General features: G+C 42.3%; 1 protein-coding gene across 5 annotated transcripts; it reads right to left on the reverse strand.

Moving 5' to 3' along the window:
• Positions 1–582: 582 nt before the first annotated feature.
• Positions 583–18,903, reverse strand: hmg20a (high mobility group 20A). 5 transcript variants are annotated; one of them, XM_047819761.1, is made up of 9 exons: positions 18,745–18,903; positions 17,208–17,299; positions 16,596–16,805; positions 16,269–16,401; positions 15,875–15,912; positions 14,547–14,622; positions 14,114–14,329; positions 9,249–9,381; positions 583–1,485 (listed from the first exon to the last, which is right to left on the reverse strand). In XM_047819761.1, exons 2-9 carry the CDS (start codon positions 17,271–17,273, stop codon positions 1,200–1,202), a joined length of 1,158 nt encoding a protein of 385 aa, XP_047675717.1. In that variant the 5' UTR covers positions 17,274–17,299; positions 18,745–18,903; the 3' UTR covers positions 583–1,199. The 5 variants fall into 5 exon arrangements, with proteins under 5 accessions (XP_047675717.1, XP_047675718.1, XP_047675720.1 ...); XM_047819762.1 differs by lacking the exon at positions 18,745–18,903 and adding an exon at positions 17,385–17,514; XM_027163987.2 differs by lacking the exon at positions 583–1,485 and adding an exon at positions 6,794–7,271 and having other exon boundaries at positions 18,745–18,902.
• Between the last annotated feature and the right edge of the window lie 8,144 nt (positions 18,904–27,047).

A 27,047-nucleotide genomic window follows, 5' to 3' on the forward strand; every position in this document is an offset into this window, starting at 1 on the left:
GCACATTGAAATGTCGGGAACGCGCATTTTTTGCCTCAAGTGGTGTTTATATGGTGGTGTTTATATGGTGGTGTGGATAAAACATCTGTTTGTTTTTGAAGGAATCGGAATGGCCTCCTGGGTGTACATACAAAATAGCACAACTTTGTGGAAAGGCATGAAAAATATAAAAACAGCAAATTGTAAAATGGATTTATTTCTGACTTCTAAATGTGATTTGTAGTAGCCTAATTTAATATTTAGCATTAAGCTGGGTCAGTGATAAACCACCTTCTAAAGCATGGCATGAGATTTATGATCATCATAATATTTATGCATATTTTTTCTCCTTTTTTATGTTTTTTTTATTTCTTTTCTCTTTGTTTATGTTGTAAATGTTCGAAATGTTGCTAAAAAGATATACAATAAAATATATAATAAATACATTTTAATTATATCAAAAAGTAAGTTCAGCTCTTGAGCCCTTGTGTTTTGACACTGAGCATAACCCTAACCATAGATAGATAGATAGATAGATAGATAGATAGATAGATAGATAGATGGATGGATGGATCAACAGGTGAACTACACTGAACCACACAATTTCTTTTAAAGAACACACTTTATTTCCAAATTGGTCAGTTGTGCACAAACTTTGGGTCATGTAGTGTAGCTTAGGTGGAAAAGGAACGTGGAGCTAACAGTGACACCAAAATATCCTTTCCATTTACAAATAGATAATTATTTACTAGAGAAATTTATTTTTGATGAACACAGTTCATAACGTCTATCCTTGTCATTATAATTATATATTTTCATGATCAGATCTCTTCTTTACTTCTTGGTTGTGACTTTATTATAAGTCTTTGTGATTTTCTCTTTGTTCTGTTAAACAACTAGTATTTTATCATTCCTTTGTCCTCCATCTTTTAAAGCTGTAAAGTGTTCTAGTTCTTCTTATCTGCTGGGTTGGTTGTGATTAATGTCCCTATCTGGATGCAATCCATATGCATTGACATCTGGGCCCCTGCTGACAGGGTGGGTGGCTGCAGGTGGAGCTGAGTGCAATGCTGGAAATGGACTTAGGAAGGGCGATGGTAATTCCTCTGCCAACCCAATCGTGACGTCTTGAGATGCCATGATAGATGGGGACTCTTAATGAACCATATCAAGGACTAATCTTGATTAAAGCCCTGGTTCAGGCTCCAGCCAGCCTCCAGCTAGAAGATCCTGAATGTTTTAAAGACTCTGTATTTACATGTTCTTTTGGTAAATGATTTTAAGCTTTCCATGTTCTCCCTATGTTTTGCGGGTTTCTTCTTGGTTGTCTGGTTTCCTCCCTCAGTCCAAAGACATGTAATGTAGGCTGATAGACATCTATAAATGGCCTGTGTGTGTATGTGTGTGTGTGTGTGTGTTTGCTTTGTAATGATTCTGCACCCTGTCCAGTATGTTTCCTGCCTTGTTCCCTGAGTCACTTGCGATAGACTCCAGGTTCCATGTGACCTGTGCAGAAAAAAATGTTTAGAGAAAATAGACAGACAGACAGACAGACAGACAGATAGATAGATAGATAGATAGATAGATAGATAGATAGATAGATAGATAGATAGATAGTAAAAAGCCACATAAACTGACAATAGCATAAAAAACATTATTGCCTGAAAGCTTGAAATTTGTAAAATTATCAAGAAACATGCTTTAACAATCTTATATAAAAAGATATATTTTACAGAGAAATATCATAAAATTTGGGACCGATTAGGATGCTTGGATGTGTTTCAGAGATTTTTAAAATATTCCTCAACTCCTGTTTTTACTGTTCTTCTTATTCCACACATCCACCAACTGGTCAAAAGATTTCTGTGTTGTTCTCACTCTCTTTTTCATGAATTCACTGACCTGGGCCTGTAATGTGGAAGCAACTGGGATCTCACCACTAGAGGTCGTGGTTCTGCATTTATAAATCAATAATAATAGCAAATAATATTTTTAACTAATTTTGTTTTTTACTCATCTTGCCTAAATCTACAAAAAATCTAAAAACATAAAACAAAACCTTAAAACAAATCTATCCTGCCAACGTAATTTTCCTGGATGTCCTTAACTACTTAAAAGTTTAAAGTGTATCATCTCTTTGCACCAGTGCAATGTCTGAATGATGAAATGGAAATATTTAGACGACCGGTTAGTAAGCTTAGCAAGCTCCCAGACAAGCTGAGAAATTATGACTCCATCACAAACATCAGTTTAAACTTAACATCTGTAAGTCAATTGATTAATCAGAGCACAATACCAGAACGGTGATGTAGCCACATCCATTCTTAGTGATTGAGTGTTTGGGTGAGTGTGTAAACTCAGGATGAGAGGTCAGTAGGGCACATGAACACTGACTCATGACTCATGGCACATCCTGCCATCCACCCACAATGCCACTGCTCCACCTGAATTTCCAGTCTTGCTTCGTGACCCTGGAAATGCTCACACCCTCCAACCCTTTCGTCTCCCTGCACTTTCTTTCAGTCTCACTCTCTTTCCCAGTAAGCCTTAGACAGGGAAACTACTATTTATTTTATTTCTCATTCATTTCAATCTCAGAAAACACCTAGAGGGTGCAGTCTCACTTACTTAGACAGAACGTCATATACACAAGCCAAAAATGGCATATGGAAAAGGAACAATGAGAGAAAAATCTTGTACAAATCAGACATTTTTACTAGAATCATATCTTTTAAAATGGATTTGTTAGTCCAGACACCATGAAGGTTTTTCCCAAAATCACAGCATGACAAAGGTTACTCATTCATTCATGTCATTAAATTCAGTAAGCTTGAACTTTCTGTATCTTCATCAGGTCTACAATAAATCCCGAGAACACCGGGTCCGAGGAAGGAATACACCATGAATGGAGCTCCAGTCCATTCAGTCCATCACAACTTTTTGGATAGTATGCAGAGACCAGAGACCAGGCAACTGCTAGTAAGCTGAAGACTTTCGGCACGACACTGACTGAGAACATGGATTAAAAAGCTGAGGAATGGACAACAAATGATCAATGAGTCATTGTAAGAAAGAGCAGGAAAAATATCGCCTGATGAAGACTTTCCGTACTGATAGATTTTTCCCAGAGAAGACTAAGCGGTGTGATAATATCCAAAGTTGCTTCAAAAATGTATTAGTTTAGGATTGTGCACATTATTACAACCAGGTTAAAAACTTCTGATTGTTTTTTACTTTATTTACATTCTTTCACATAATTTCAAATGAAAGTTTGAAAAAAGATCTGACATGATTTATCTTAATCTTAATTTTACTTCTTTTACAAAACCCACAGATTTAACAGGGTGTGTAGACTTTATATCTCTACGATTTAACAGTGTGTGTAGACTTTATATCTCTACGATGCTTGTAATGAATAATCTTTAGCCCAATCAAATAAAATCTTTCCTTTGACACTATTTTTTTCTTGTTTTGGTAGCAGGATCACATCGGAGTAAAACCACGGTCCTTAAAGTGAAATCCTGGAACATCCAACACATCCAGGAGTTCTGTAAAATGTTCGTTAAGTTAAAGTTGATGTTATCTTTATTGTCAAGCTCTTATAGTGATTAACTCCTTTTCCCAGGGGGCTAAAAATGGAGTTGTGTCCATGTTGATGATTGAATGTCTTTGTCACGGCTCACTCCACAGTGGTGTTAATATGAAGGTCTTATTAGATTAGATTAGGTTCAACTTTACTGTCATTGTGCAAGGTACATGTACAGAGCCAATGAAAGCATTTAACCAGAAGTGCATAGATGGTTTATTTACAAGTGGCAGTGTAAGAAATAGGAGTATGAGGTTATACAGAAGGTGTAGTAATATGTACATATAACTGAATAAGGGTATATATAGTGTGGTTTTTCTAAGTATGATACAGTATGAAGTGGTATGACATATAGCTAAGGATTGTCATTATGAATACACACACACACACACACACACACACACACACACACACACACACACACATATATATATATATATATATATATATATATATATATATATATATATATATATATATATGTGTGTGTGTGTGTGTGTGTGTGTGTGTGTGTATATATATGTATATGTGTATATATATATTATACAGTACACACCAAAAGTTTGGACACACCTTCCAAAAGTTTGGACACACCACCTTTTCAACAGTACAATGACCCCAAACACACCTCCAGGCTGTGTAAGGGCTATTTGACCATGAAGGAGAGTGATGGGGTGCTGCACCAGATGACCTGGCCTCCACAGTCACCGGACCTGAACCCAATCGAGATGGTTTGGGGTGAGCTGGACCGCAGAGTGAAGGCAAAGGGGCCGACAAGTGCTAAGCATCTCTGGGAACCCCTTAAAGACTGTTGGAAGACCATTTCAGGTGACGACCTCTTGAAGCTCATCAAGAGAATGCCAAGAGTGTGCAAAGCAGTAATCAAAGCAAAAGGTGGCTACTTTGAAGAGCCTAGAATATGACATATTTTCAGTTGTTTCACACTTTTTTGTTTGCACATGTGTTAATTCATAGTTTTGATGCCTTCAGTGTGAATCTACAATATTCATAGTCATGAAAATAAAGAAAACTCTTTGAATGAGGTGTGTCCAAACTTTTGGTCTGTACTGTGTGTGTGTGTGTGTGTGTGTGTGTGTGTGTATATATATATACATACATACATACACACACACACACACACACACACACACACACACACAGACTAGACAGAATAAATATGGATGGAGACACAGAAGTGTAATGATAGTTTTTGGGTGGTGCAAAGATGCATGATTATAAAGTGGTACAAAATAGTGCAAAACACAGAAGAAAAGTGACAGTACAGTGGTGATTGTTAACACCATAGTAGTTCAGCTGTTCAGTGCAGAAACAGCCAAGGGAAAGAAGCTATGAATGCTTATGAAAGTAGACACTCAGGACTTCAGGAATTCATAGAGGTTTGTCAGTATTTCTGTTTTTCTCTAGAATACTAGGAGTTATCTATTCCTAGAAAATTCCAATAACACAAAAATGGTTTGATTTTTCTCCCCGTTTCTGCTTTCTGAGATGCTCATATGATCTTCAAAGCTAAAATTTAGTGTAAGTTTATAAACAGAGGGACAAACACACGTCTCACAATGAAAGCAAACAGAGTCCTGAATCATTTTAGATCAGACTCACAGGCAAAACATCATTTGTTTGTTTAGACTCATTACAAATGCCAGATATGTCAATTTCCAGCCGAACACCACTGTAGATGTGAATTGAACAGTTTTGACAAAACCTCAATAACTCAGTAAGAATAACTTATATAATGACAATTAAAAAGCTTGATGAATTTGATAAAATAATTCAGCTTCAGTAACGGCATAATATCTTTATCTAAAGGATTCAGTACCCGGGCTTAGGAATGCCGGGAACACTGGGAATGTTAGGAATGTTGATTTACAGCGGGTTTATTTTCAGTAAAAACACACCAGACAAACTGAATTTATCAAAGCTCCAAGTTGTTTTGTCTGAAACTCAAACGAGTCGAATTGAATACAGGCATCAGGATGAAGTGAGCTCAACAACAGGAGGATATCTGGTCATTTCAGCCACCTGTGAATGGGATTATTACCACATCCATACCAGTCCTAATAGGACGTCCTGTCTCTGGACAGGAAATGGGCATTATGACAGAGAAACCTGCTGTGTTGCTGTTCTTAGTATTTAGTATACTACAGTGGAAAATTACAGATAGAATCAATTAAGGTCATAGTTTCATCCTGAACATCTGTATAACCTGGTAGATGTGTGTGTGTGTATGTGTGTGTGAGATATGTCCATCAAACACACTGATCATCAACCAAACACATATATATCCACCTTCAGCTCTCATCGCAGTTCAAAGAGGATCAGAAATACACTTCCTTTTTATTGATTTGGTTCTTGATGTTACTTTTGATTGTATGCGATTCTATCAGAATATAATCAGACACCGATACCACGATAAAAGTTACTGACGGTAGCTAAATGATCATGGTGAGTGTGTTATGTAGCACCATAAACACTGCATCAAGTGCACAAAACACACCTTAAAATATTTACTCTTTTCCCCAGAGGTCTAAAAGCAGAGTTCGGTCTGGGTTGGTTGTGTCCATGTCGATGATTGGATGTCTTTGTCCTGTCTCACTCCACAGTGGTGGTTAATATAACGGGTGAATGTGGTAGCTCAGTGGTTAAAGTGTTGGGCTACTGATCAGAAGGTCATGGGTTCAAACCCCAGGTCCACCAAGCGGCCACTGCTGGGCCCCTGAGCAAGGCCCTTAACCCTCAGTTGTAAGTCACACTGGATAAGGGTGTCTGCTAAATGCTGTAAATGTAAATAAAGCTCAAAGGAAAGTAGACACTTAAGATATTGTATGTCTGTTTTTCCAAGAGGCTTAACATGACATTTTTCTCCATCTATAGAGCTTACCTTTAAAGAAATGTAAACCCACATGTTGACTGCATTGATCGCTGGTCTTGCATGATCCCACTGACTCGATACAATCGGTTATTAAAATTCATTGCAGCTAAAAATAAAACAAACAAAAAAACAGCAAATCTGCATAAAATCTGATTGAAAAGCCTGGGTCAAAGAGCTGAGAACTGTTTTCTCTTCTTCTTCATCAGACTCTGCAGTGTGTGCTGCATATCAAGCACGAGATTCAAAAGCAAACAGCTGCAAAGAAGGAGGAGGAAGAGGAGGGGGAGGAAGAGTGTGAGGACAACTGTCCGTCTTTATGAAAGTATCAGATAAAGAAGTTCTTATTGCAAATGAAATTTATTGGTCAATGGAGCATTTGAGCTCTTATACACTTTGATAGAATGCTGGCACAAATGGCAAAGGCAAATGACAAACAAACTAACTACAGTTTAAATCAGATTACAAAATACCATTTCTTTTTTTTTTTCTTCGATTTAACGAAATAACATCTAAAAAAAAAAAAGCTAATTTTCTTTGAAATCAGAAACAAACAAACAAAGACATGGGCTGTAGTTCATGGTTGAGACATTGTCCTTCCACTTTCGCTCTAGTAAAAAAATTCCATAAATAACAATTGATGACCACATTAAGTAGGAAAAACGGATTAAAAAATGGCACTAAAAATAAATAATTATCATATATCACATCACATCGTGTGTAGTAATGAAAGTCTTTAAAAAAAGGATTGGGACAGGAGTCGTGAATCGAGTGGTGTTCAGGGATTTGGCAACACAGCTGTCAGGACTCCTCAATTACCTGAGAGAGGGGGGGGGGGAGCGAGAGACACACATAGATAGAGAGAGACAGAGAGAGACACACAGAGATAGAGAGACAGAGAGAGAGACACACAGACAGAGTGAGACAGAAAGAGAGAGAGAGAGACAGAGATAGACAGAGAGAGACACCCAGATAGACAGAGAGTGAGAAAGACACACAGAGAAAGAGACAGAGAGAGAGAGTGACAGAGAGAGAGACACACACACAGAAAGAGACAGACAGCGAGAGAGAGCGAGAGAGTGAGAGAGAGAGTGACAGAGGAGACAGATAGACAGAGAGTGAGAAAGACACAGAGAAAGAGACAGAGAGAGAGTGACGGAGAGAGACAGAGATAGTCAGAGAGAGAGACACACACACAGAGATAGACAGAGAGTAAGAAAGACACACAGAGAAAGAGACAGAGAGAGAGAGTGACAGAGAGAGACAGCAAGAGAGAGAGACAGAGAGAGACAGCAAGAGAGAGAGACAGAGAGAGACAGAGATAGGCACACACACAGATAGACAGAGTGAGAAAGACACACAGAGAAAGAGACAAAGAGATAGAGAGTGACAGAGACAGAGAGATAGACAGAGAAAGAGAGACACACAGAGATAGACAGAGTGAGAGAGACACACAGATAGACAGAGAGTGAGAGACAGAGAGAGACACAGTGAGAGAGAGAGAGAAACAGAGAGAGAGAAACAGAGATAGACAGAGAGTGAGAGACAGAGAGACACAGTGAAAGAGACAGAGAGAGAGAGAGAGACACAGTGAAAGAGACAGAGAGAGAGAGACACAGTGAAAGAGACAGAGAGAGAGTGAGAGACAGAGAGAGAGAGACACAGTGAAAGAGACAGAGAGAGAGAGAGAGCACAATTACCACACTGTAAGCACAAAGCTATAAAACTTCAGACTAATCCATTGCTTTAGACGCATTTCATTACAAGGCCAAACTGCTAATACACTAATGGCTAAAAAGGATGAAAATGCTCTCCTTCTCGCTTCTGTGATGCAAATTGGCCTTTTAAATATCAGGGTTTATAAAACACATTTCTAATTATAGGCTACAAAATCAAACTAAATGGCTCATTTTGCCACTTTAACCGCCCTCCTCATGACGTGTACGAGCTAAACACACACACACTTTTTTTTTTTAGGTCAACACACTTGTGTCTCATTTCATCTGTGTGTTCTGTAATCCTCCTCGTGGGGTTGACTGGCTAAGAGAACATGGCACCTGCACCTCCAATCTATTCTCCACTGAAAGAGGAAGTGCTGGGCGACAGTTAAAAGGTTTTTTTTTAAAGACAATTGAACTTGAAGCAACTCAGAAATTCACATCGAGGGAAAGTATTTGAGAACATTTCATTTGGTACTTAATTTATAGCCAGTAAACATAGGAACCTTAAAATGACAAAGGATTTAGACTTTGTACTCTGGACACAGATTCTGGAGCTGTGCTGCGATTCCCGTGAACTCATGTGTGGGTCCGCACTCATACAGGAGGTAAAGTAACCCGCATGTGTGTGTCTAGCTTCCGACGATGGCATTGTAACCTCCACAAGGCACGTGCAGCACCATAACACTGCATAACTCTGGGCATAATAATAATACATGTATAGATATATGTAGTGAGTCAGTGTATGTTCTCCATTCTATGCACACGTGTAGTTCAGTGGTCTCCCCAGTCACTAGACCTGAATAGATGTTAACAAAAGGATGCAACCAGGATGTGAAAGCTTCAGAGCTGTTTCCTGGTCATGCAGACATGAGGCTGTTTTCGCAGTCTTCCTAATAAAGTGGCCATGTATGTAATGTGAGATCAGAGATCATTTCATAGCCCCCTGTGGCAACAGAGGGTGCCAATTATTCTAAAGCTGATTATAAACATTGCCCTGTCAGGTCATTTTTGTTATGCAGCTCTGAAAAAAGCTTGAGTGTAGTGTTAAATGTCGTAAACAGGGTAAAGTCGTTACCTGTCGAGGCAGTTAACCACGTCCCGCACCAAGCTAATGAGGTGCTCGTGCTCCTGGGGGCTGGACATCACAATACTGTGGAGCTTCTTCATGTAGGAGTCGATGGAGTCCAGGCTGGCTGTCTCTCCGCTGCCTGCAAGAACACAGCACACTGACTCACGCAGTGACTCGCACAGTGACATGCTGACACAAGCACCGAGAGACGCACCAAGACACGCAGAAGTGCAGTGACACACTGACACAAGCACCGAGAGACGCACCAAGAGACGCGGATGTGCAGTGACGCTGACACAAGCACCGAGAGACGCACCGAGAGACGCACCGAGAGACGCTCAGATCTGAAGTGACGCTGATACAAGCACAGAGAGACGCTCAGATGTGCAGTGACGCGGACACAAGCACTGAGAGACGCTCAGATGTGCAGTGACGCTGACACAAGCACAGAGAGACATGCAGATGTGCAGTGATGCTGACACAAGCACCAAGAGACATGTAGATGTGCAGTGATGCTGACACAAGCACCAAGAGACATGCAGATGTGCAGTGATGCTGACAGGAGCACCGAGAGACACGCAGATGTGCAGTGACACTGACTGAAGCACCGAGAGACGCACCATGAAATGCACAAAGACAAGCAGCGAGAGACGCGCAGAGACACACCAACACAAGCAGCGAGATACGCAGCGAGACATGCGCAGAGACACACTGACACAAGCACAGAGAGACGCTCAGATGTGCAGTGACGCTGACACAAGCACAGAGAGACGCTCAGATCTGCAGTGACGCTGACACAAGCACAGAGAGACGCTCAGATATGCAGTGACGCTGACACAAGCACCGAGAGACGCACCAAGAGACGCAGATGTGCAGTGACGCTGACACAAGCACCGAGACGCACCGAGAGACGCTCAGATCTGAAGTGACGCTGACACAAGCACAGAGAGACGCTCAGATGTGCAGTGACGCTGACACAAGCACAGAGAGACGCTCAGATGTGCAGTGACGCTGACACAAGCACAGAGAGACGCTCAGATGTGCAGTGACGCTGACACAAGCACAGAGAGACGCTCAGATATGCAGTGACGCTGATACAAGCACAGAGAGACGCTCAGATCTGAAGTGACGCTGACACAAGCACAGAGACACGCTCAGATATGCAGTGACGCTGACACAAGCACCGAGAGACGCTCAGATATGCAGTGACGCTGACACAAGCACCGAGAGACGCACCAAGAGACGCAGATGTGCAGTGACGCTGACACAAGCACCGAGACGCACAGATATGCAGTGACGCTGACACAAGCACAGAGAGACGCTCAGATGTGCAGTGACGCTGATACAAGCACAGAGAGACGCTCAGATATGCAGTGACGCTGACACAAGCACAGAGAGACGCTCAGATGTGCAGTGACGCTGACACAAGCACAGAGAGACGCTCAGATGTGCAGTGACGCTGATACAAGCACAGAGAGACGCTCAGATGTGCAGTGACGCTGACACAAGCACAGAGAGACGCTCAGATGTGCAGTGACGCTGACACAAGCACAGAGAGACGCTCAGATGTGCAGTGACGCTGATACAAGCACAGAGAGACGCTCAGATGTGCAGTGACGCTGACACAAGCACAGAGAGACGCTCAGATGTGCAGTGACGCTGATACAAGCACAGAGAGACGCTCAGATATGCAGTGACGCTGACACAAGCACCGAGAGACGCACCAAGAGACGCAGATGTGCAGTGACGCTGACACAAGCACCGAGACGCACCGAGAGACGCTCAGATCTGAAGTGACGCTGACACAAGCACAGAGAGACGCTCAGATGTGCAGTGACGCTGATACAAGCACAGAGAGACGCTCAGATATGCAGTGACGCTGACACAAGCACAGAGAGACGCTCAGATGTGCAGTGACGCTGACACAAGCACCGAGAGACGCTCAGATGTGCAGTGACGCTGATACAAGCACAGAGAGACGCTCAGATGTGCAGTGACGCTGACACAAGCACAGAGAGACGCTCAGATGTGCAGTGACGCTGATACAAGCACAGAGAGACGCTCAGATATGCAGTGACGCTGACACAAGCACCGAGAGACGCACCAAGAGACGCAGATGTGCAGTGACGCTGACACAAGCACCGAGACGCACCGAGAGACGCTCAGATCTGAAGTGACGCTGACACAAGCACAGAGAGACGCTCAGATCTGCAATGACGCTGACACAAGCACAGAGAGACGCTCAGATGTGCAGTGACGCTGACACAAGCACAGAGAGACGCTCAGATCTGAAGTGACGCTGACACAAGCACAGAGACACGCTCAGATATGCAGTGACGCTGACACAAGCACCGAGAGACGCTCAGATATGCAGTGACGCTGACACAAGCACCGAGAGACGCACCAAGAGACGCAGATGTGCAGTGACGCTGACACAAGCACCGAGACGCACAGATATGCAGTGACGCTGACACAAGCACAGAGAGACGCTCAGATGTGCAGTGACGCTGATACAAGCACAGAGAGACGCTCAGATATGCAGTGACGCTGACACAAGCACAGAGAGACGCTCAGATGTGCAGTGACGCTGATACAAGCACAGAGAGACGCTCAGATGTGCAGTGACGCTGATACAAGCACAGAGAGACGCTCAGATGTGCAGTGACGCTGACACAAGCACCGAGAGACGCTCAGATGTGCAGTGACGCTGATACAAGCACAGAGAGACGCTCAGATGTGCAGTGATGCTGACACAAGCACCGAGAGACGCTCAGATATGCAGTGACGCTGACACAAGCACCGAGAGACGCACCAAGAGACGCAGATGTGCAGTGACGCTGACACAAGCACCGAGACGCACCGAGAGACGCTCAGATCTGAAGTGACGCTGACACAAGCACAGAGAGACGCTCAGATCTGCAATGACGCTGACACAAGCACCGAGAGACGCTCAGATGTGCAGTGACGCTGACACAAGCACAGAGAGACGCTCAGATCTGAAGTGACGCTGACACAAGCACAGAGAGACGCTCAGATGTGCAGTGACGCTGACACAAGCACAGAGAGACGCTCAGATGTGCAGTGACGCTGATACAAGCACAGAGAGACGCTCAGATGTGCAGTGACGCTGACACAAGCACAGAGAGACGCTCAGATCTGAAGTGACGCTGACACAAGCACAGAGAGACGCTCAGATATGCAGTGACGCTGATACAAGCACAGAGAGACGCTCAGATGTGCAGTGACGCTGACACAAGCACAGAGAGACGCTCAGATATGCAGTGACGCTGACACAAGCACAGAGAGACGCTCAGATATGCAGTGACGCTGACACAAGCACAGAGAGACGCTCAGATATGCAGTGACGCTGACACAAGCACAGAGAGAAGCTCAGATATGCAGTGACGCTGACACAAGCACAGAGAGACGCTCAGATATGCAGTGACGCTGACACAAGCACAGAGAGACGCTCAGATATGCAGTGACGCTGACACAAGCACAAAGAGACGCTCAGATATGCAGTGACGCTGACACAAGCACAGAGAGACGCTCAGATGTGCAGTGACGCTGATACAAGCACAGAGAGACGCTCAGATGTGCAGTGACGCTGACACAAGCACCAAGAGACATGCAGATGTGCAGTGACGCTGACACGAGCACCGAGAGACACGCAGATGTGCAGTGACGCTGACACGAGCACCGAGAGACACGCAGATGTGCAGTGACGCTGACACGAGCACCGAGAGACACGCAGATGTGCAGTGACACTGACTAAAGCACCGAGAGACGCACCATGAAATGCACAAAGACAAGCAGCGAGAGACGCGCAGAGACACACCAACACAAGCAGCGAGATACGCAGCGAGACATGCACAGAGACACACTGACACAAGCACCGAGACACGCACAGAAACACACTGACACAAGCACCGAAAAACACACTAAAAGATGCACAGTGACATGCAAAGTAACTCGTAGAGAGAGACACCGTGCATCTCTCTGCACATCACACACAGAGACACACTGAAACAAGCATCAAGAGATACACTATGTGACGCAGTGACATGAAGAGATAAGCAGAGAGACAGGCAGATGCGCAGAAACAGGAGGCTGCGCGTCACGTCATATGACACGCGCAGCCAGACGCACGCACACGCGCAGCCAGACGCACGCACACGCGCAGCCAGACGCACGCACACGCGCAGCCAGACGCACGCACACGCGCAGCCAGACGCACGCACACGCGCAGCCAGACGCACGCACACGCGCAGCCAGACGCACGCACACGCGCAGCCAGACGCACGCACACGCGCAGGCATGCACAAAGACAAGTGTAGAGAGATGCGCAGAGACACACTGACACAAGCACCGAGACACGCACAGAGACGCACCGAAAGACACACTAAAAGATGCACAGTAACATGCAAAGTAATGCATAGAGAGATGCGCAGAGAGACAGAGAGAAGCACAGAGAGATGCGCAGAGATGCACTCACAAGCGCAGGCGGACACACACGCACTCACACGCGCAGGCAGACACACGCACACGCGCGGACAGACGCACATGCGCCCAGTGCACCGCTTACTGCGCAGGCAGACACACGAGGGCACTAGAGAGCAGTGAGTTCAGACAACAGATCTGATTAAACACTGCTCTAACCCTGTTATAGTAAAGGCTTTTGATGTGAAGAAATTAAAGCTCTTTTGTATCTTTCAGTAAAAAATTCTGGATAGGTACAATAGGTGAACATTTGTCCTGGACCTGTGTCCGAGCTTCCTGTTGTGCATCAATAAACATTTTTCATTTACTGTGTAAATATTTAAACAAATGTAAATGCTGTAATACTGAGTGTGTGTGTGTGTGTATCTAACCAGGCAGTGGCATGTTGGAGAAGCTGTTTGTGAGCGCTGAGCGCAGCTGGTCGAGGTGCTGTTGTAGCAGGCTGTTGCGTGTGCGCTCCTGCAACACGTCTCCCTCCAGACGATCCACGGCGCTGCGCATGCTCTCCACGTGTTTCTGCAGAGCTGCGTTACGCTCCTCGTACTCCATGTTGGTCTTGCGCAACTGCCTCAGCTCCGCCTCGCGTGCTGCACAAAAGAGTTTAGAGTTTGGACAGAAATGTGCATGTGTGCACACGGACTACTGCTTCAAGTAGCACCGTGTGCAAGGTGCTTCATGCTTAACCATAATCAGAACCATCCATTTTCTTGGAAACTAAACCAAAAAATAAAATATTTTAATAAAAACAATGGTACCGAAAAACAAATCAGTGAAAGGATAAAGATGAAAAACTCAATTACTCACCTTTACTGTGGTTAAGAAACTCTTCAGTGAAGATGGGAATATCAAACACTGAGCGATCCTTCAGACCTCCATCATTCTGGAGGGGGGGGGGGGGGACCTTATATTAATAACCTTGTAAATATTCTCCCAATCATTTTCATGCATTACGATACTGACAGAAATGATCAGGCTGTGAATGAATTAGGTTTAAATAGCTTCCGTGGTTCAAGCCCACACACCAGTTTAATGTATACTGTTTGAAACCTAGTCCTTTTATATTAACTGCGTAAATGAAAGGAATATTAAATAAGGAATTACATAAAGCAAGTCAAAATAAATCCATAAACTAAGATTGCTGAATTAAGAAGGAATGACTCTGAGGTCTCGAGCTGACACTGTCCTGTGGTCATGTGGTCATGTGACACACAGCCTCCTGTTTCCCCAACACAGCATCTGGGACGGCGCATCGGTGTGTAAGGGATTACAGTGAAGTGCTTTGAATTCAGAATAAATAAGCAGAATTGAGATAATAGCCGGTAGTAACGCAATGTCAATTCTCTGTGTGTGCTGTACATGTGGAAGACATAATAAAGAAAACATGAACTTGATTTTTTTTTTTTACCTTATGTTAATTTAAAAAAATTTATAATATGACTTGCTGTTTATGTTGATTGCTGACATGGCATTAAATAAAATAATCAGAATCTGAATCTGTTTGTAGATTCCCAAGCGATAAACAGAGACGTCAGTCGTGGACAAGTTGCAGGGACACTAAACACTTTTTTTTTTTTTTTAAATGGGTAACTCAGCTGACAGTCCTGGAAGGATGTCACCAGTTAGCTTGGCAGTGTAACACACCAGTTCAGCCTCAAAGGCAAACTTTGTTGTTTTTTTTTTTTTTGGTTTATATGTCTTTAGTACATACTTATTTAATGTTGCAAAAGTATTGCGGGAAAAGAATAAATAGAAGATCGAACGGTCTTTGGCACCTCGACTATCTAACTTTCACATTATGTTCCTCTCAAATTTGTGATTTGCTTCCACCTGCAAATTGCTTTGTGTATCATATTTAATAAATATCAAAGCCTTAAATTTTCTCTGGACTTAATGATAAATACATGTCTGACCGTTGGAACGAACCAAAAATGGAAATTCATGACGATTTATGGTGATTTTAGTTCTTTGCCTACACTGACGCTGATACATTAAGAGGATCGGGGGGTCCCCTGTACCAAGAAGGCGGATCAATTGACGCATTTGTTCCAATGTACTGCCCTATACAAGGCGACATCTAGTGTATATATCTATGAGCTCTGACAAAGTGGATGTTCAGCTGGAGCTCGTCTTACCTCGTGAAGAGCTTCCCGGGCAGCCTGTCGGCCTACGTCTGTTACACAGAAAAAAGAACGTAAGAAATGGCAGGAGTGAGCGGTTCATTAATGTTTCCTGTAGACTAATTCCTTTCTTCGACCTTGAACTGATAAGATTTTAAAGTGTGTGAGAAGAGACGTGGCCTAAACAGACACCGTTTAGTCAACTAGATGTTTTTCTGGAAATCAGTGACAGTAACGACGGTAATATGCTGTTCCGCGTACACTTACTGTGTAATGCATAAACTCAATGTAGCCAGATGTCTTTTCCCCCTAAACATCTTATTTATTTCTTCTTTTGCTCCTCTGCTCACCAAAACCACACCATGACGTGACTAGACACAGAAGAAAAAGAACAAGGCTTTTCGCGTACCTCCTCGGAGTCTTTTCCCCTTCTGTTTTTCCTGCACCTTCCTTTTGAAATGCTTATAGGCTTCTGTCTGCTGATACTTCTCCAGCTCCCTCATGTAGCGCTCCTTATCTTTCTCTGCCTCATCCAAATAGCGCTACAGAGACAGAGTGAGAGACAAAAAAAAAAAAAAAGAAGTTTCTCTGTACAAAGCAATTTTGTGACATACTAGATTCCCTTTGAAGCATTTCAGGATGTGTTACAGGACAGAGTGTGTCTTTAAAATCAGGTGAAAGTGTTTATGGGGAAACAGAAATGGAACTTTTTGTAAATTTGTGTTCTGTTCCTGACCTGTTTCTCCTCAGGAGGCAGCTTGCTCCACTCGTTTCCGAGCATCCTAGTGATTTCTGGGAAGGGCACGTCTGGTCTCTCGGCCCTCAGCTGCTCTCGACGGTCGTTCATAAACCGCACATATCCTGTTAACGGGGCTTTGGGAGCGTTACTGTCCTTCATCGGCTTCTTCCTCTTCCTCCCTTTTGTCCAGCTGGTCCTGCGTGGCTTCTACAGTGCATGATGGACAAGGTGAAATAGTATTAGACAAAACACATATATACACACACACAATGCTGCAGAACAACATAACATAACATCTCCTGTGGGATTGAAAAACCACACGCTGCTAAATGGTTGGACTACCATGAGAATCACCTGGATGGTTCTGGTGCAGCGTACAGGGTTCCCTGTCCCTCAGAACCAGAGAGAAATGATGCAGAGAATCCCGATGTGACTGAATGCCTTATTAATGAGCTTGTATTATGATTTGCAGATTTTTCTTCTTTGAGAAATTATCCATGGCCCCTTTCTTTTATAGCTGCACATGTTATGTGTTTTTTATCCTCATAGGACAGGATCATGATTATATTGAAAACTGTATTTAAAATTTTGAACAGTGTTAAAAATTACCTCCTCTCCATTCCTTTGGCTGCCGTTATCTGTGTTCGCTCCAGGTGAGTTACTCTGCTCTTCCATGACCTCGGACCTCTCTGAGGATTGAGCTGAAAAAACACACACCTCATTACACATTAGTACAAACAATGCCACGAATATTATGAATTATATCAGACAATAATGCATACTGACTCAAAGCTGGATCTAGAAGACCACATTGTGAATATACTCTTTAGAATGTAACGGGTGTTTGTAAACACAATCCTGGATCGTCTTGTGTCACGCTGCACACTGTTAATACATTACCTGGGTTTAACTATTAATCCGGGCTTTTCATAATACGATGTTTCACACGGTACACTCCTACACCTCGGATTAACCCTATGCTTCCTACAAATATTTGCATATTTGCACCGTCATACAACCAAGATTTGAGAAATGCAGCTTTTGCATCAGAGAGGAAAAAGGCTGGCATTTGAATCTGTTTTAAAAGATACAAGAGACAGCCAAAGGCAAGAAAATGACGACGACGACTTTTCTGACCACAACCGTATAAGCAATCCTGTCTCCTCTTTGCTCTGGTTGATGTATTTTCTGCCACAATTTGGATCAAGTCATAAGATTTGAACACAACTTTGTTTTACGCTGTAAACATCTGGAAACACAATGTGTGGTGAACATCACAGAAGCTTCAAAGCATGATTTCATAAGTGTGAAGCGTTCCTCTACATGGGGTTACAGTGAAGTATGAGAAGTCAATAAAAGGCTAAACATTTCCAAACATACCACTGTCCCAAACAACACTTTCAAATGAATATATATATATATACATACATACACACATATACGTATACGTCCCTTAGTCAGATGTCCACTTTCTCCTGACCCTATAGTGTAGCTTTAAATGGAGAAGTTGGGTGAATAAGGTGTGAAGGAATCTTGGTTTACATTAAACATACAAAAAAATTTCTAACCCACTAAAAGAAGTAGAAATTAAACACTAGTCATGTCTTGAACGATGAGTACAGAGTCTGTATAACAGGTTTGAAGGCAGTCCAATAAAAACAACAACATTCTGGGACAACTGAACTTTTTTTAACCTTTGAATCATTTGTAACCACGAATATATCACGGTATTGTGTCTAGGGACTGGTGAATCTCACGTAGTCAATAATTAGATTTGTTTAGCTCCTACCAAACAAGTGTACAAGGTGTAATCTTTCAGTGCTTGTAATAGTTTACGGTTTAAAAATCCCATAAAACAAAACACTGACATTAACATCAACACAAAGCACATTCGGTTTGTTTCCCTGACGGTGTCCCAAACGCCCCGATAATCACCTATAAACGCCAACTACACACGCATGTAACAAGTAGCGTATGCGCCCTATGTAGTACACTAGTGAGCGAATTGGGATTGAACCGGTAAAGTTGTTAGCCAAACACCTAGCTAAACACACAGAATTGTCGGTAAAATATTAATAATTTGGTGTTTGCGAACGCACAAGGCAACACGGAGCAACTTCGAGTCAATATAAAAGTTCATACTAACCTTTAATTTGATCTTAAACGAATGATGCAGGATATATTCTGTAGAAGGGAAATTGCAATAGCCAAAACAATACAAATAACCAGACGGTTTACGTCATCATATCGCGACAGGCATACAAAACGAGCGGTTTTCCGGTCCGGTGGGATTCATGTTTTGAAAGATAGGCGTTGCTATTTATGTTAAAAACTATTATGTTTTATATCGTATTTATTAAGACAGGGAATGAGGACTGTTAAAAACCTGTAATTATTGACGTGAAATTATATAAACGTTATTAAATAGGGAGAACTACTTTAGCTGGCGGAGGGATTACTAGAGACGGTGAGATCCGGTCACGTCTTCTCCAGGACACTGAGAACTGAGTGAACAAACTGCCGACTCTTGAGCGCCGTCACGCGGCAGAAACGCTTCCGTGTTTTGGCCTAAACTTAAATTCAATTCAATTGAAATTTATTTGTATAGCATATATTTATAAAGCTTAATATAATACAAAATACAAGATTAATATCAGATATATTTAAATGTGTTTGTATTTATCCACAGTGAGCAAGTCTGAGGTGACTCAGGTGACTTTGAGGAGGAAAACTCCCTTTTTAACCCCAGGTCCACCAAGCTGCCACTGCTGGGCCCTTAACCCTCAGTTGTAAGTCACTCTGCTAAATGCCGTAAATGTAAACCTCTACTCCTCCCAGCACTCTGCTAAATGCCGTAAATGTAAATGTAAACCTCTACTCCTCCCAGTACTCAAGTTGCACTCACGATTTGTCAAGAGGATGTGAATCGGCTCCCCCTCTTGTCTCAAAGCATGTGCTGACTGACTGACAACCTCCTGCCTTAAACTATCCCCAAGAAACCCTCCATTACTGGACTGAATGACTACAGACCTGTCGCTCTGACATCTGTTGTCATGAACAGCTGGTTTTGGCCTACCTAAAGACTGTAACAGAACAGATGCTAGATCCCATGCTAGATCCCCTAAAGTTTGCCTAATGACACAGGTCAGTGGAGGACGCAGTCAACACTTGGGACATACGCCCTGATTCTCTTTGTCGACTTCGGCTTTTAATACTATAATTCAAGATATTCTCCAATCCAAACTCCTAAGTCTCACTGTTTGCTGCCGGTCAGGAAGCTGGTGAGCCACTGACAGATGGAAGGGGTCACCAGCTTCCTGACCACCAGGAAACAACAGGTGAGACCGGAGGTGTTACCTCCAGCATTCAGAGAATAAGCACTGGCGCTCCTCAGGGATGTGTCCTCTCCCAACTTCTATTCTCCCTCTACACTCTTATGTCTGGTTATTGGTCTAGACTCTAGAGGATATGAGGACGTAACACGTAAAATTTAATTATTAAAATGCAGTTCAAAGAAAAACCTTTGTTCTATTGGTGAATTGTGGTGTGTGTTCAAGTAAACAGGCAGAGACAGAAGCTGAGTCTGGTTTTGCTTTTTAGTAAAAAAAAGTCAGAAAAATATCCAATAATTCCATAATCAGTGAACCAAAATTAAATTAAAAAAATGTGTATTTACAAACTATACAAACACAACAGATAACGCTAACAAAGTGAGGGACAAGAGCGGTGCTAAAGAAAAAACTCAATAAAACAAACACATCTAAATCTCAGGTACAAATACTTAGCTAAACAAAAGAAAACAGAAAAGAAACATCTTCAGTGTAAAACGCCGCTAACTACGCTGCCTAATAACATAAGTACAATGATTGGCATCCACTCATAACCTAGTATGTCTATACAGTTATACTCTGCGTGATGAAATGTAAGTCACGTGACAAACTAACCTGGTCCTAATCACTATGTATTGGAGAAGGACCTGAATAGGCACCGTTAAACCGAGAGTCGAGCATAGACATCGATAACAGCATTGTAGGGTTCACAAAGCGAAAACCTTAACACACAATAACTAACACAGAATTAGAAATAAGCAAAGGCAAAACAAGAACAGGCAAGCAAACGCAGGTGAGCAAACAACCAGGTAAAGGCAACGCCCCTCTCCCGTGCTCTTGTCGCATCCGTGTCTTTATACCTGGCCAGAAACTCCGGATTGGCTCTTGGAGTAGCTTATGAAATGATAACTGGCAGCTGAATTGTCCAATCACAGGACCTGCAAGGCAGAACAGTGAATAGAGGAGGAAAGAGAGAAAACAATACGGGATGTAACTAATGACTGCACTTCAAGTGACCCAACTGATAAACTCCTAAAATTTGCAGATGATACTACGCTCATCAGTCTCATCCAAGATGGCGATGAGTCTGCATACTGGCAGGAGGTGAATCGGCTGGTGCTATGGTGCAGTCAGAACAGCCTAGAGCTAAACAACCTTAAAACTGTGGAGATGATAGTGGACTTTAGAAAGACCCCTCAACACTACTTCCCCTCACAATATCCAACAGCCTGGTGTCATCTGTGGAGGCCTTCAAGTTTCTGGGCACTTTTCCCAAGACCTGAAATGGGAGTGTAACATAAACTCCATCATCAAAAAGGCCCAGCAGAGGATGTACTTTCTACACCAATTAAGGAATACGGTCTGCCACAGGAACTGTTGATGCTGTTCTACACTGCAGTCATTGAATCTGTCCTGTACACATCCATCACCATCTGGTTTGGAGCAGTAACTAAACAGGAAAAGAACAGACTGCAACGCACAGTAAAAAAAGTGGAAAAAATAATTGGTGCCAACCTGCCCACTCCCCAGGACTTGTACGACACACGAGCCAGAAATCGGGCAGGGAAAATCACTACTGACCCTTCACACCCCGGACACAACCTCTTTCAGCTCCTCCCTTCTGGCAGGCGCTACAGAGCTTTGCTTACCAAAACTGCCAGACACAGGAACAGTTTCTTTCCCCAGGCAATCACCCTGATTAACAACTCAAAATAATTATATTCCCTGCTTTATATCTATAAGCACCGCATTATCAGAACTGTCAGTCATCACATTATTCGTATATGTTACACACACTACTGCTTCTGTATATTTTGCACAAAACAAAATATTACACAATATTGTTATTTGCACAACCATGTACTTCTCACACTTTATGTACAACTGACCAGTCATATATTCTGTATTCGTATTTAATACTCGTACTGTCTATATTGTAACACATCGTCTGCATTTTCTTGTATAGTTTGTATAGTATAATGTTATTTATGTCTGTACTTTGGAGAGTCACAAACGGCTGGAACCAAATTGTTTGTGTGTGTCAACACACTTGGCCAATAAACCTGATTCTGATTCTGATATACAAAGTGTACAGTCCGTAATGCATCATTATAGATGTATACTTCATAACATTCCACTCAATATTACAGAAATTTAAGCAGTTGTCTATACAGTATGCGATAACTATCATTTACTATGCGTACGGTAACTATGACTATAACTATGATTTGCTATACAACACGTGGTCATATAAATTGTGCACTGGATTCCTTAAGAATCGCTTTAGTCTGCTTTTTTATTATGTTATGTTTTTTTATTATTATGCTTTAGACCGCTGAAATTTTTTTTTAATTTACAATACATTTACAAAAAGCAGGAGCAACAGGTGATGTGCAGCAATGCAACAGAATTGAGAAGGTTGAACTGTATGCAATTTTGGAGCATCTTGGTGCAAGGAGAGCACACTGCTTCTCCTTCATCTCGTATGATAGGCGATGCTTCATCTGGATGCTTATAAAAACTGAATAAACACAAAATCTCCCTCCAGAATGTTTAACAGCAAGAAAACTAGTAAACTTATGGCAACCAGTAGTAGGAATGCTGGCAACTTGCAGTGGTAAAGTCATTGTATGTGTGAACTCTGATTTACATTTCTGTCATTTAGCAGACATCCTTATATCCAGAGTGACTTACAATTTATACAACTGAGGGTTAAGGGCCTTGCTTAGGGGCCCAGCAGTGGCAGCAGCTTGGTGAACCTGGGATTCAAACTCATAACCTTCCAATCAGTAGCCACAACACAACACCTTAACCACTAGACTACCACATCCCTACATTTAAAATCGTACATTTAACTTGCTATAGTAAGTGTGATGCAGTGTGGAAGTGGGGAAGACTTTTCTCACTCACTCACTCATTTTCTACCGCTTTATCCGAACTACCTCGGGTCACGGGGAGCCTGTGCCTATCTCAGGCGTCATCGGGCATCAAGGCAGGATACACCCTAGATGGAGTGCCAACCCATCGCAGGGCGCACACACACACACACACACACACACACACACACACACACACACACACACACACACACACACACACACACACACACACACACACACACACACACACACACTCTCATTCACTCACACAATCACACACTATGGACAATTTTCCAGAGTTGCCAATCAACCTACCATGCATGTCTTTGGACTGGGGGAGGAAACCGGAGTACCCGGAGGAAACCCCCGAGGCACGGGGAGAACATGCAAACTCCACACACACAAGGCGGAGGCAGGAATCGAACCCCGACCCTGGAGGTGTGAGGCGAACGTGCTACCCACTAAGCCACCTTGCCCCCTCAGGAAGACTTTTCATTAAATAAAAAAAAAAGCCAAAAAATAGAGCACAACTATTTTATAATGTAATAGCTAACGTTTTCTCCTGAACCAAGCTGTCACAATCAGCTAACGAGCTTTGACGTATTAGGATATAAACCCAGCCTTTGCTGTACCATGTACTTTTCTTAATTTCCTTGTACGCCTCTGATTAAATTTCATCTGCCAACTAAGAGCTAAAGGATTACGCTATCTTGGAACCTTAAGGTTTGTCATTTCAGTATTTAGTTATCTATCATAGACTAAATGCTCTAATCATAGCCTTTTGCTTTTTCCAAATTGATTTTGTTCAGTTGAACAGAAACAGTATGACTTTTTTTTACACTAATGATCTCATTTATTATTGAGTGATTATTAATTACAAGACTGTCATTCAGATTGAACACGCAGTTTCAGTATGCAGCAATCTTGTGACTGTATCAGTGATTGGATTCAAATGAGCACATTTTTTTATAATCAATACGAGATTTGAATGGAAGTCGATGTAGTGTGGAGAAAATAGAAGTAATATGTTGAATCTTTTTGCTCTGGCTGGCTCTATACTATACTAACACTGGAGTATTAACTGTTTATTTACCTACCGGGACGTCCAAGGAGACAGCTAGTTGTTAAAGATGAAGCAACCTAGATGACCAATGCTAAAGATTACTTTATATTGTGTAATAATATTTTTTAGTTTTGTTAGATGAAGAAATAGGCTACTATACTATATACTATATCTTCATGTTATTATTTTGTCCTAAAATCCCACAGACAAACAGACAGGGCTTTAATAAGGTTGATGAGGTTTAAAAAACAACCTGGCCACCCTTAAGTCTCATTATGCTAGGATGTCTTCCCTTGTGTATGTTTCTGCATTTGTGTTGTTTACATTATATGGCCAAAACTATGTGCACCCCTGACCATCACATTCATATTTCCTTGTTAAATAAATAAAAATCTCACTCCAAATTTTTTCTCCTTCACCGTTATAATAATCTCCACTCTTCTGGGAAGGTTTTTCACTAAATGTTGAAGCATGACTGTGGATTTGTGCTCCTTCAGTTACAGCAGCAGTATTGAGACACAGATGAGTGAGGAGGTCTGGGGATCTGTCAGTGTTCCAGTTCATCCCAAAGGTGTTCAGAGGGGTTGAGTCAGAATCAGGGCTCTGTACAGGATTCACGAGTTCTTCCACTCCAACCTTAACCTTGACACAATGTCTTCATGGAGCTCTGTGCTTTGTGCACAGGGAGATTATCATGCTGGAACAGGATTTGAGTCTCTTAGTTCCAGTGAAGGGAAACTGTAACGTTACAACATTCAATGATATTCTAGACAATTGTGTGCTTTGTGTTAACCTTATGGCAACAGTATGGGTGTGATATTCAACTGTCTACATACTGTTGGTTAAGATGTGCATATGTATGTGAGGGGCCTCACGTTTACTTGAGAAGCTTTCCAGCATAATTACTTTCTTCCTTCATTATAAAAGAGATGAGAGAAAAGAGCCAAGGGGTGGAAGGGGAAGGAGGAGGTGAACTGAGCGCTCTAATTAATTCATGTGGTCTGAGGGAACACTTTTATGATGTCCCCAGAAACAATCTCTCAGGCTCTTAGAGAGCAGTAAAGCTTCCATTCTTTAGCATCCAATAAATGATAATCTATTTCTCACTAGACGCACCACTCTTTTAAGCAGATGCAAGTTCATTTCATCTTTAAACATATTGTAAATGGAGGACATGATTTTCTTTTTTAAATGTTACAAATTCTTACATTTGTTAATGATTATTATGTGCTATTATTGAGTTTACTTTTTCGCTCTGAACACCTCATTTTCTGTCTAAAATTCACTACTGCCAAGGAAATGGCCGAGAGCGTATCTCAAAATAGTTTTATTGTAGTCTTTATCACGCATGTTCACATTATGTAATAGTCCCACATGATGCATATGGCCACAACAATCAATTACAAATGGAAAGAAAGAATGGTGTAAATAATCTGCCGTTTGGAAAAAGGTAACAAAGTATTCTGGCCCTCATGACCAGACTGTGTAACAGTTTCTTTCCACAGGCCATCAGACTCCTAAACAACTGAACCGAACTGTACCGAGCACAACACACACACTCAACTGCACCAAATACACACTCTTCCAATATACATCTATGTCTATGGCACCATCCAAATCAAACTGTTTACATGCTTTACAAATATGGCATTTGGCAGACGCTGTTATCCAGAGCGACTTACATTTATCTCATTTATACAGCTGAGCAATTAATGGTCAAGGGCTTTGCTCAGGGGCCCAGGAGTGACAGTTTGGTGGCCCTGGCATTTAGAACTCACGACCTTCTGATCAGTAGTCCAACACCCACATGCTGTTTTGTGCTGTTTTTGCTCTTTGTGCATGCTGTCTTACAACTGCTAGTCACTCACTTTCTACCGCTTATCCGAACTTCTCGGGTCACGGGGAGCCTGTGCCTATCTCAGGCATCATTGGGCATCAAGGCAGGATACACCCTGGACAGAGTGCCAACCCATCGCAGGACACACACACACACACACACACACACACACACACACACACACACACACACACACACACACACACACTCATTCACTCACACAATCACACACTACGGACAATTTTCCAGAGATGCCAATCAACCTACCATGCATGTCTTTGAACCCGGGAGGAAACCGGAGTATCCGGAGGAAACCCCTGAGGCACACTCCACACACTTCACACACACAAGGCGGAGGTGGGAACGCACTAACCACTAAGCCACCGTGCCCAACTGTGTCAACTGCTGTTTTGCACAATATATTACAATACCTCATATAACTGCTGCATTATATTAAGTGCTCATTCCAGCATTTTTGCACATGTACTGTAGAATATACAGTACGTACTCTGGTCGGCGCTGCTTTTGTGTATTGTATTTGTTTGCACTGTATTTTGTCTTGCACTGTTTGCACCAGGTTGCACAGATTCACTTTATGTGGCTAGGACTAACTTAATTAAGTCCTTAGCTCTGTGTTTTTCCATGTAGCTCGGTCTTTGTTTTATGTAGCAGCTTGGTCCTGGAGAAATGTTGTCTCATTTCACTGTGTACTGCGTCAACTATATATGGTTGAAGTGACAATAAAAGCTTCTTGACTTGACTTGAAAAGAAGTGAAAAAAGAGGTGAAGTTAAAAGTTTCCATTAGAGAAAGATTCTTTTTTATCCTGGAACATCCATCTTAATAATCAAGTCAGGAATCTAACCTTCACCTTCACAAGATCATTGTGATTTTCTTTTCAAGTGAAGTCCCATTGTTGATGATCTGCATTCTTTGGCCTCTTCCCAGCAAACTGTTTCTATTTAATTCATTCTGAATCTGACTCTTTTTAGGTATAATCACTATACACTGAGTAGACACCTTGTGCCACCAAAACACTTGTAACCCTTGAGGCATGGTGTGAAGGTGTGCTATGGAATCTGATACCAAGATGTTAGCAGCAGATTAAGTTTTAAATATTGTAAGTATTGAGGTAGAGCCTCCATGGATGAGACATGATTGTCCAGCACATCCCACATCCTATGCTATATCAGATTGTGTCAGGACATGCTTTTGTTGATGTTCTGTGGTCACATGTCTGCCCCGCCCTTGTCTCGTCCTTCCCACCTCTGCACACCTGTTCCTCATGTGTTAATTGTTGTTAGCATTTAGTTGAGCCACGTTGCCTTGAGCAGCGCAGAAT

The sequence above is a fragment of the Tachysurus fulvidraco genome, chromosome 10 (genome assembly GCF_022655615.1).
Source record: "Tachysurus fulvidraco isolate hzauxx_2018 chromosome 10, HZAU_PFXX_2.0, whole genome shotgun sequence".
Lineage (NCBI taxonomy): Eukaryota > Metazoa > Chordata > Actinopteri > Siluriformes > Bagridae > Tachysurus > Tachysurus fulvidraco.

What these genes read in the sequence shown, in the direction of transcription:
- hmg20a (XM_047819761.1), bottom strand. Translation starts at nt 17,273, where the DNA reads ATGGAAGAGCAGAGTAACTCACCTGGAGCGAACACAGATAACGGCAGC. An exon ending in CTCCAACATGCCACTGCCTG is followed by an intron (nt 9,382 to 14,113) that starts GTTAGATACACA and finishes GTGTTCTTGCAG; the next exon opens with GCAGCGGAGAGACAGCCAGC. An exon ending in GTGGTTAACTGCCTCGACAG is followed by an intron (nt 1,486 to 9,248) that starts GTAACGACTTTA and finishes TTTTCTGCACAG; the next exon opens with GTCACATGGAACCTGGAGTC.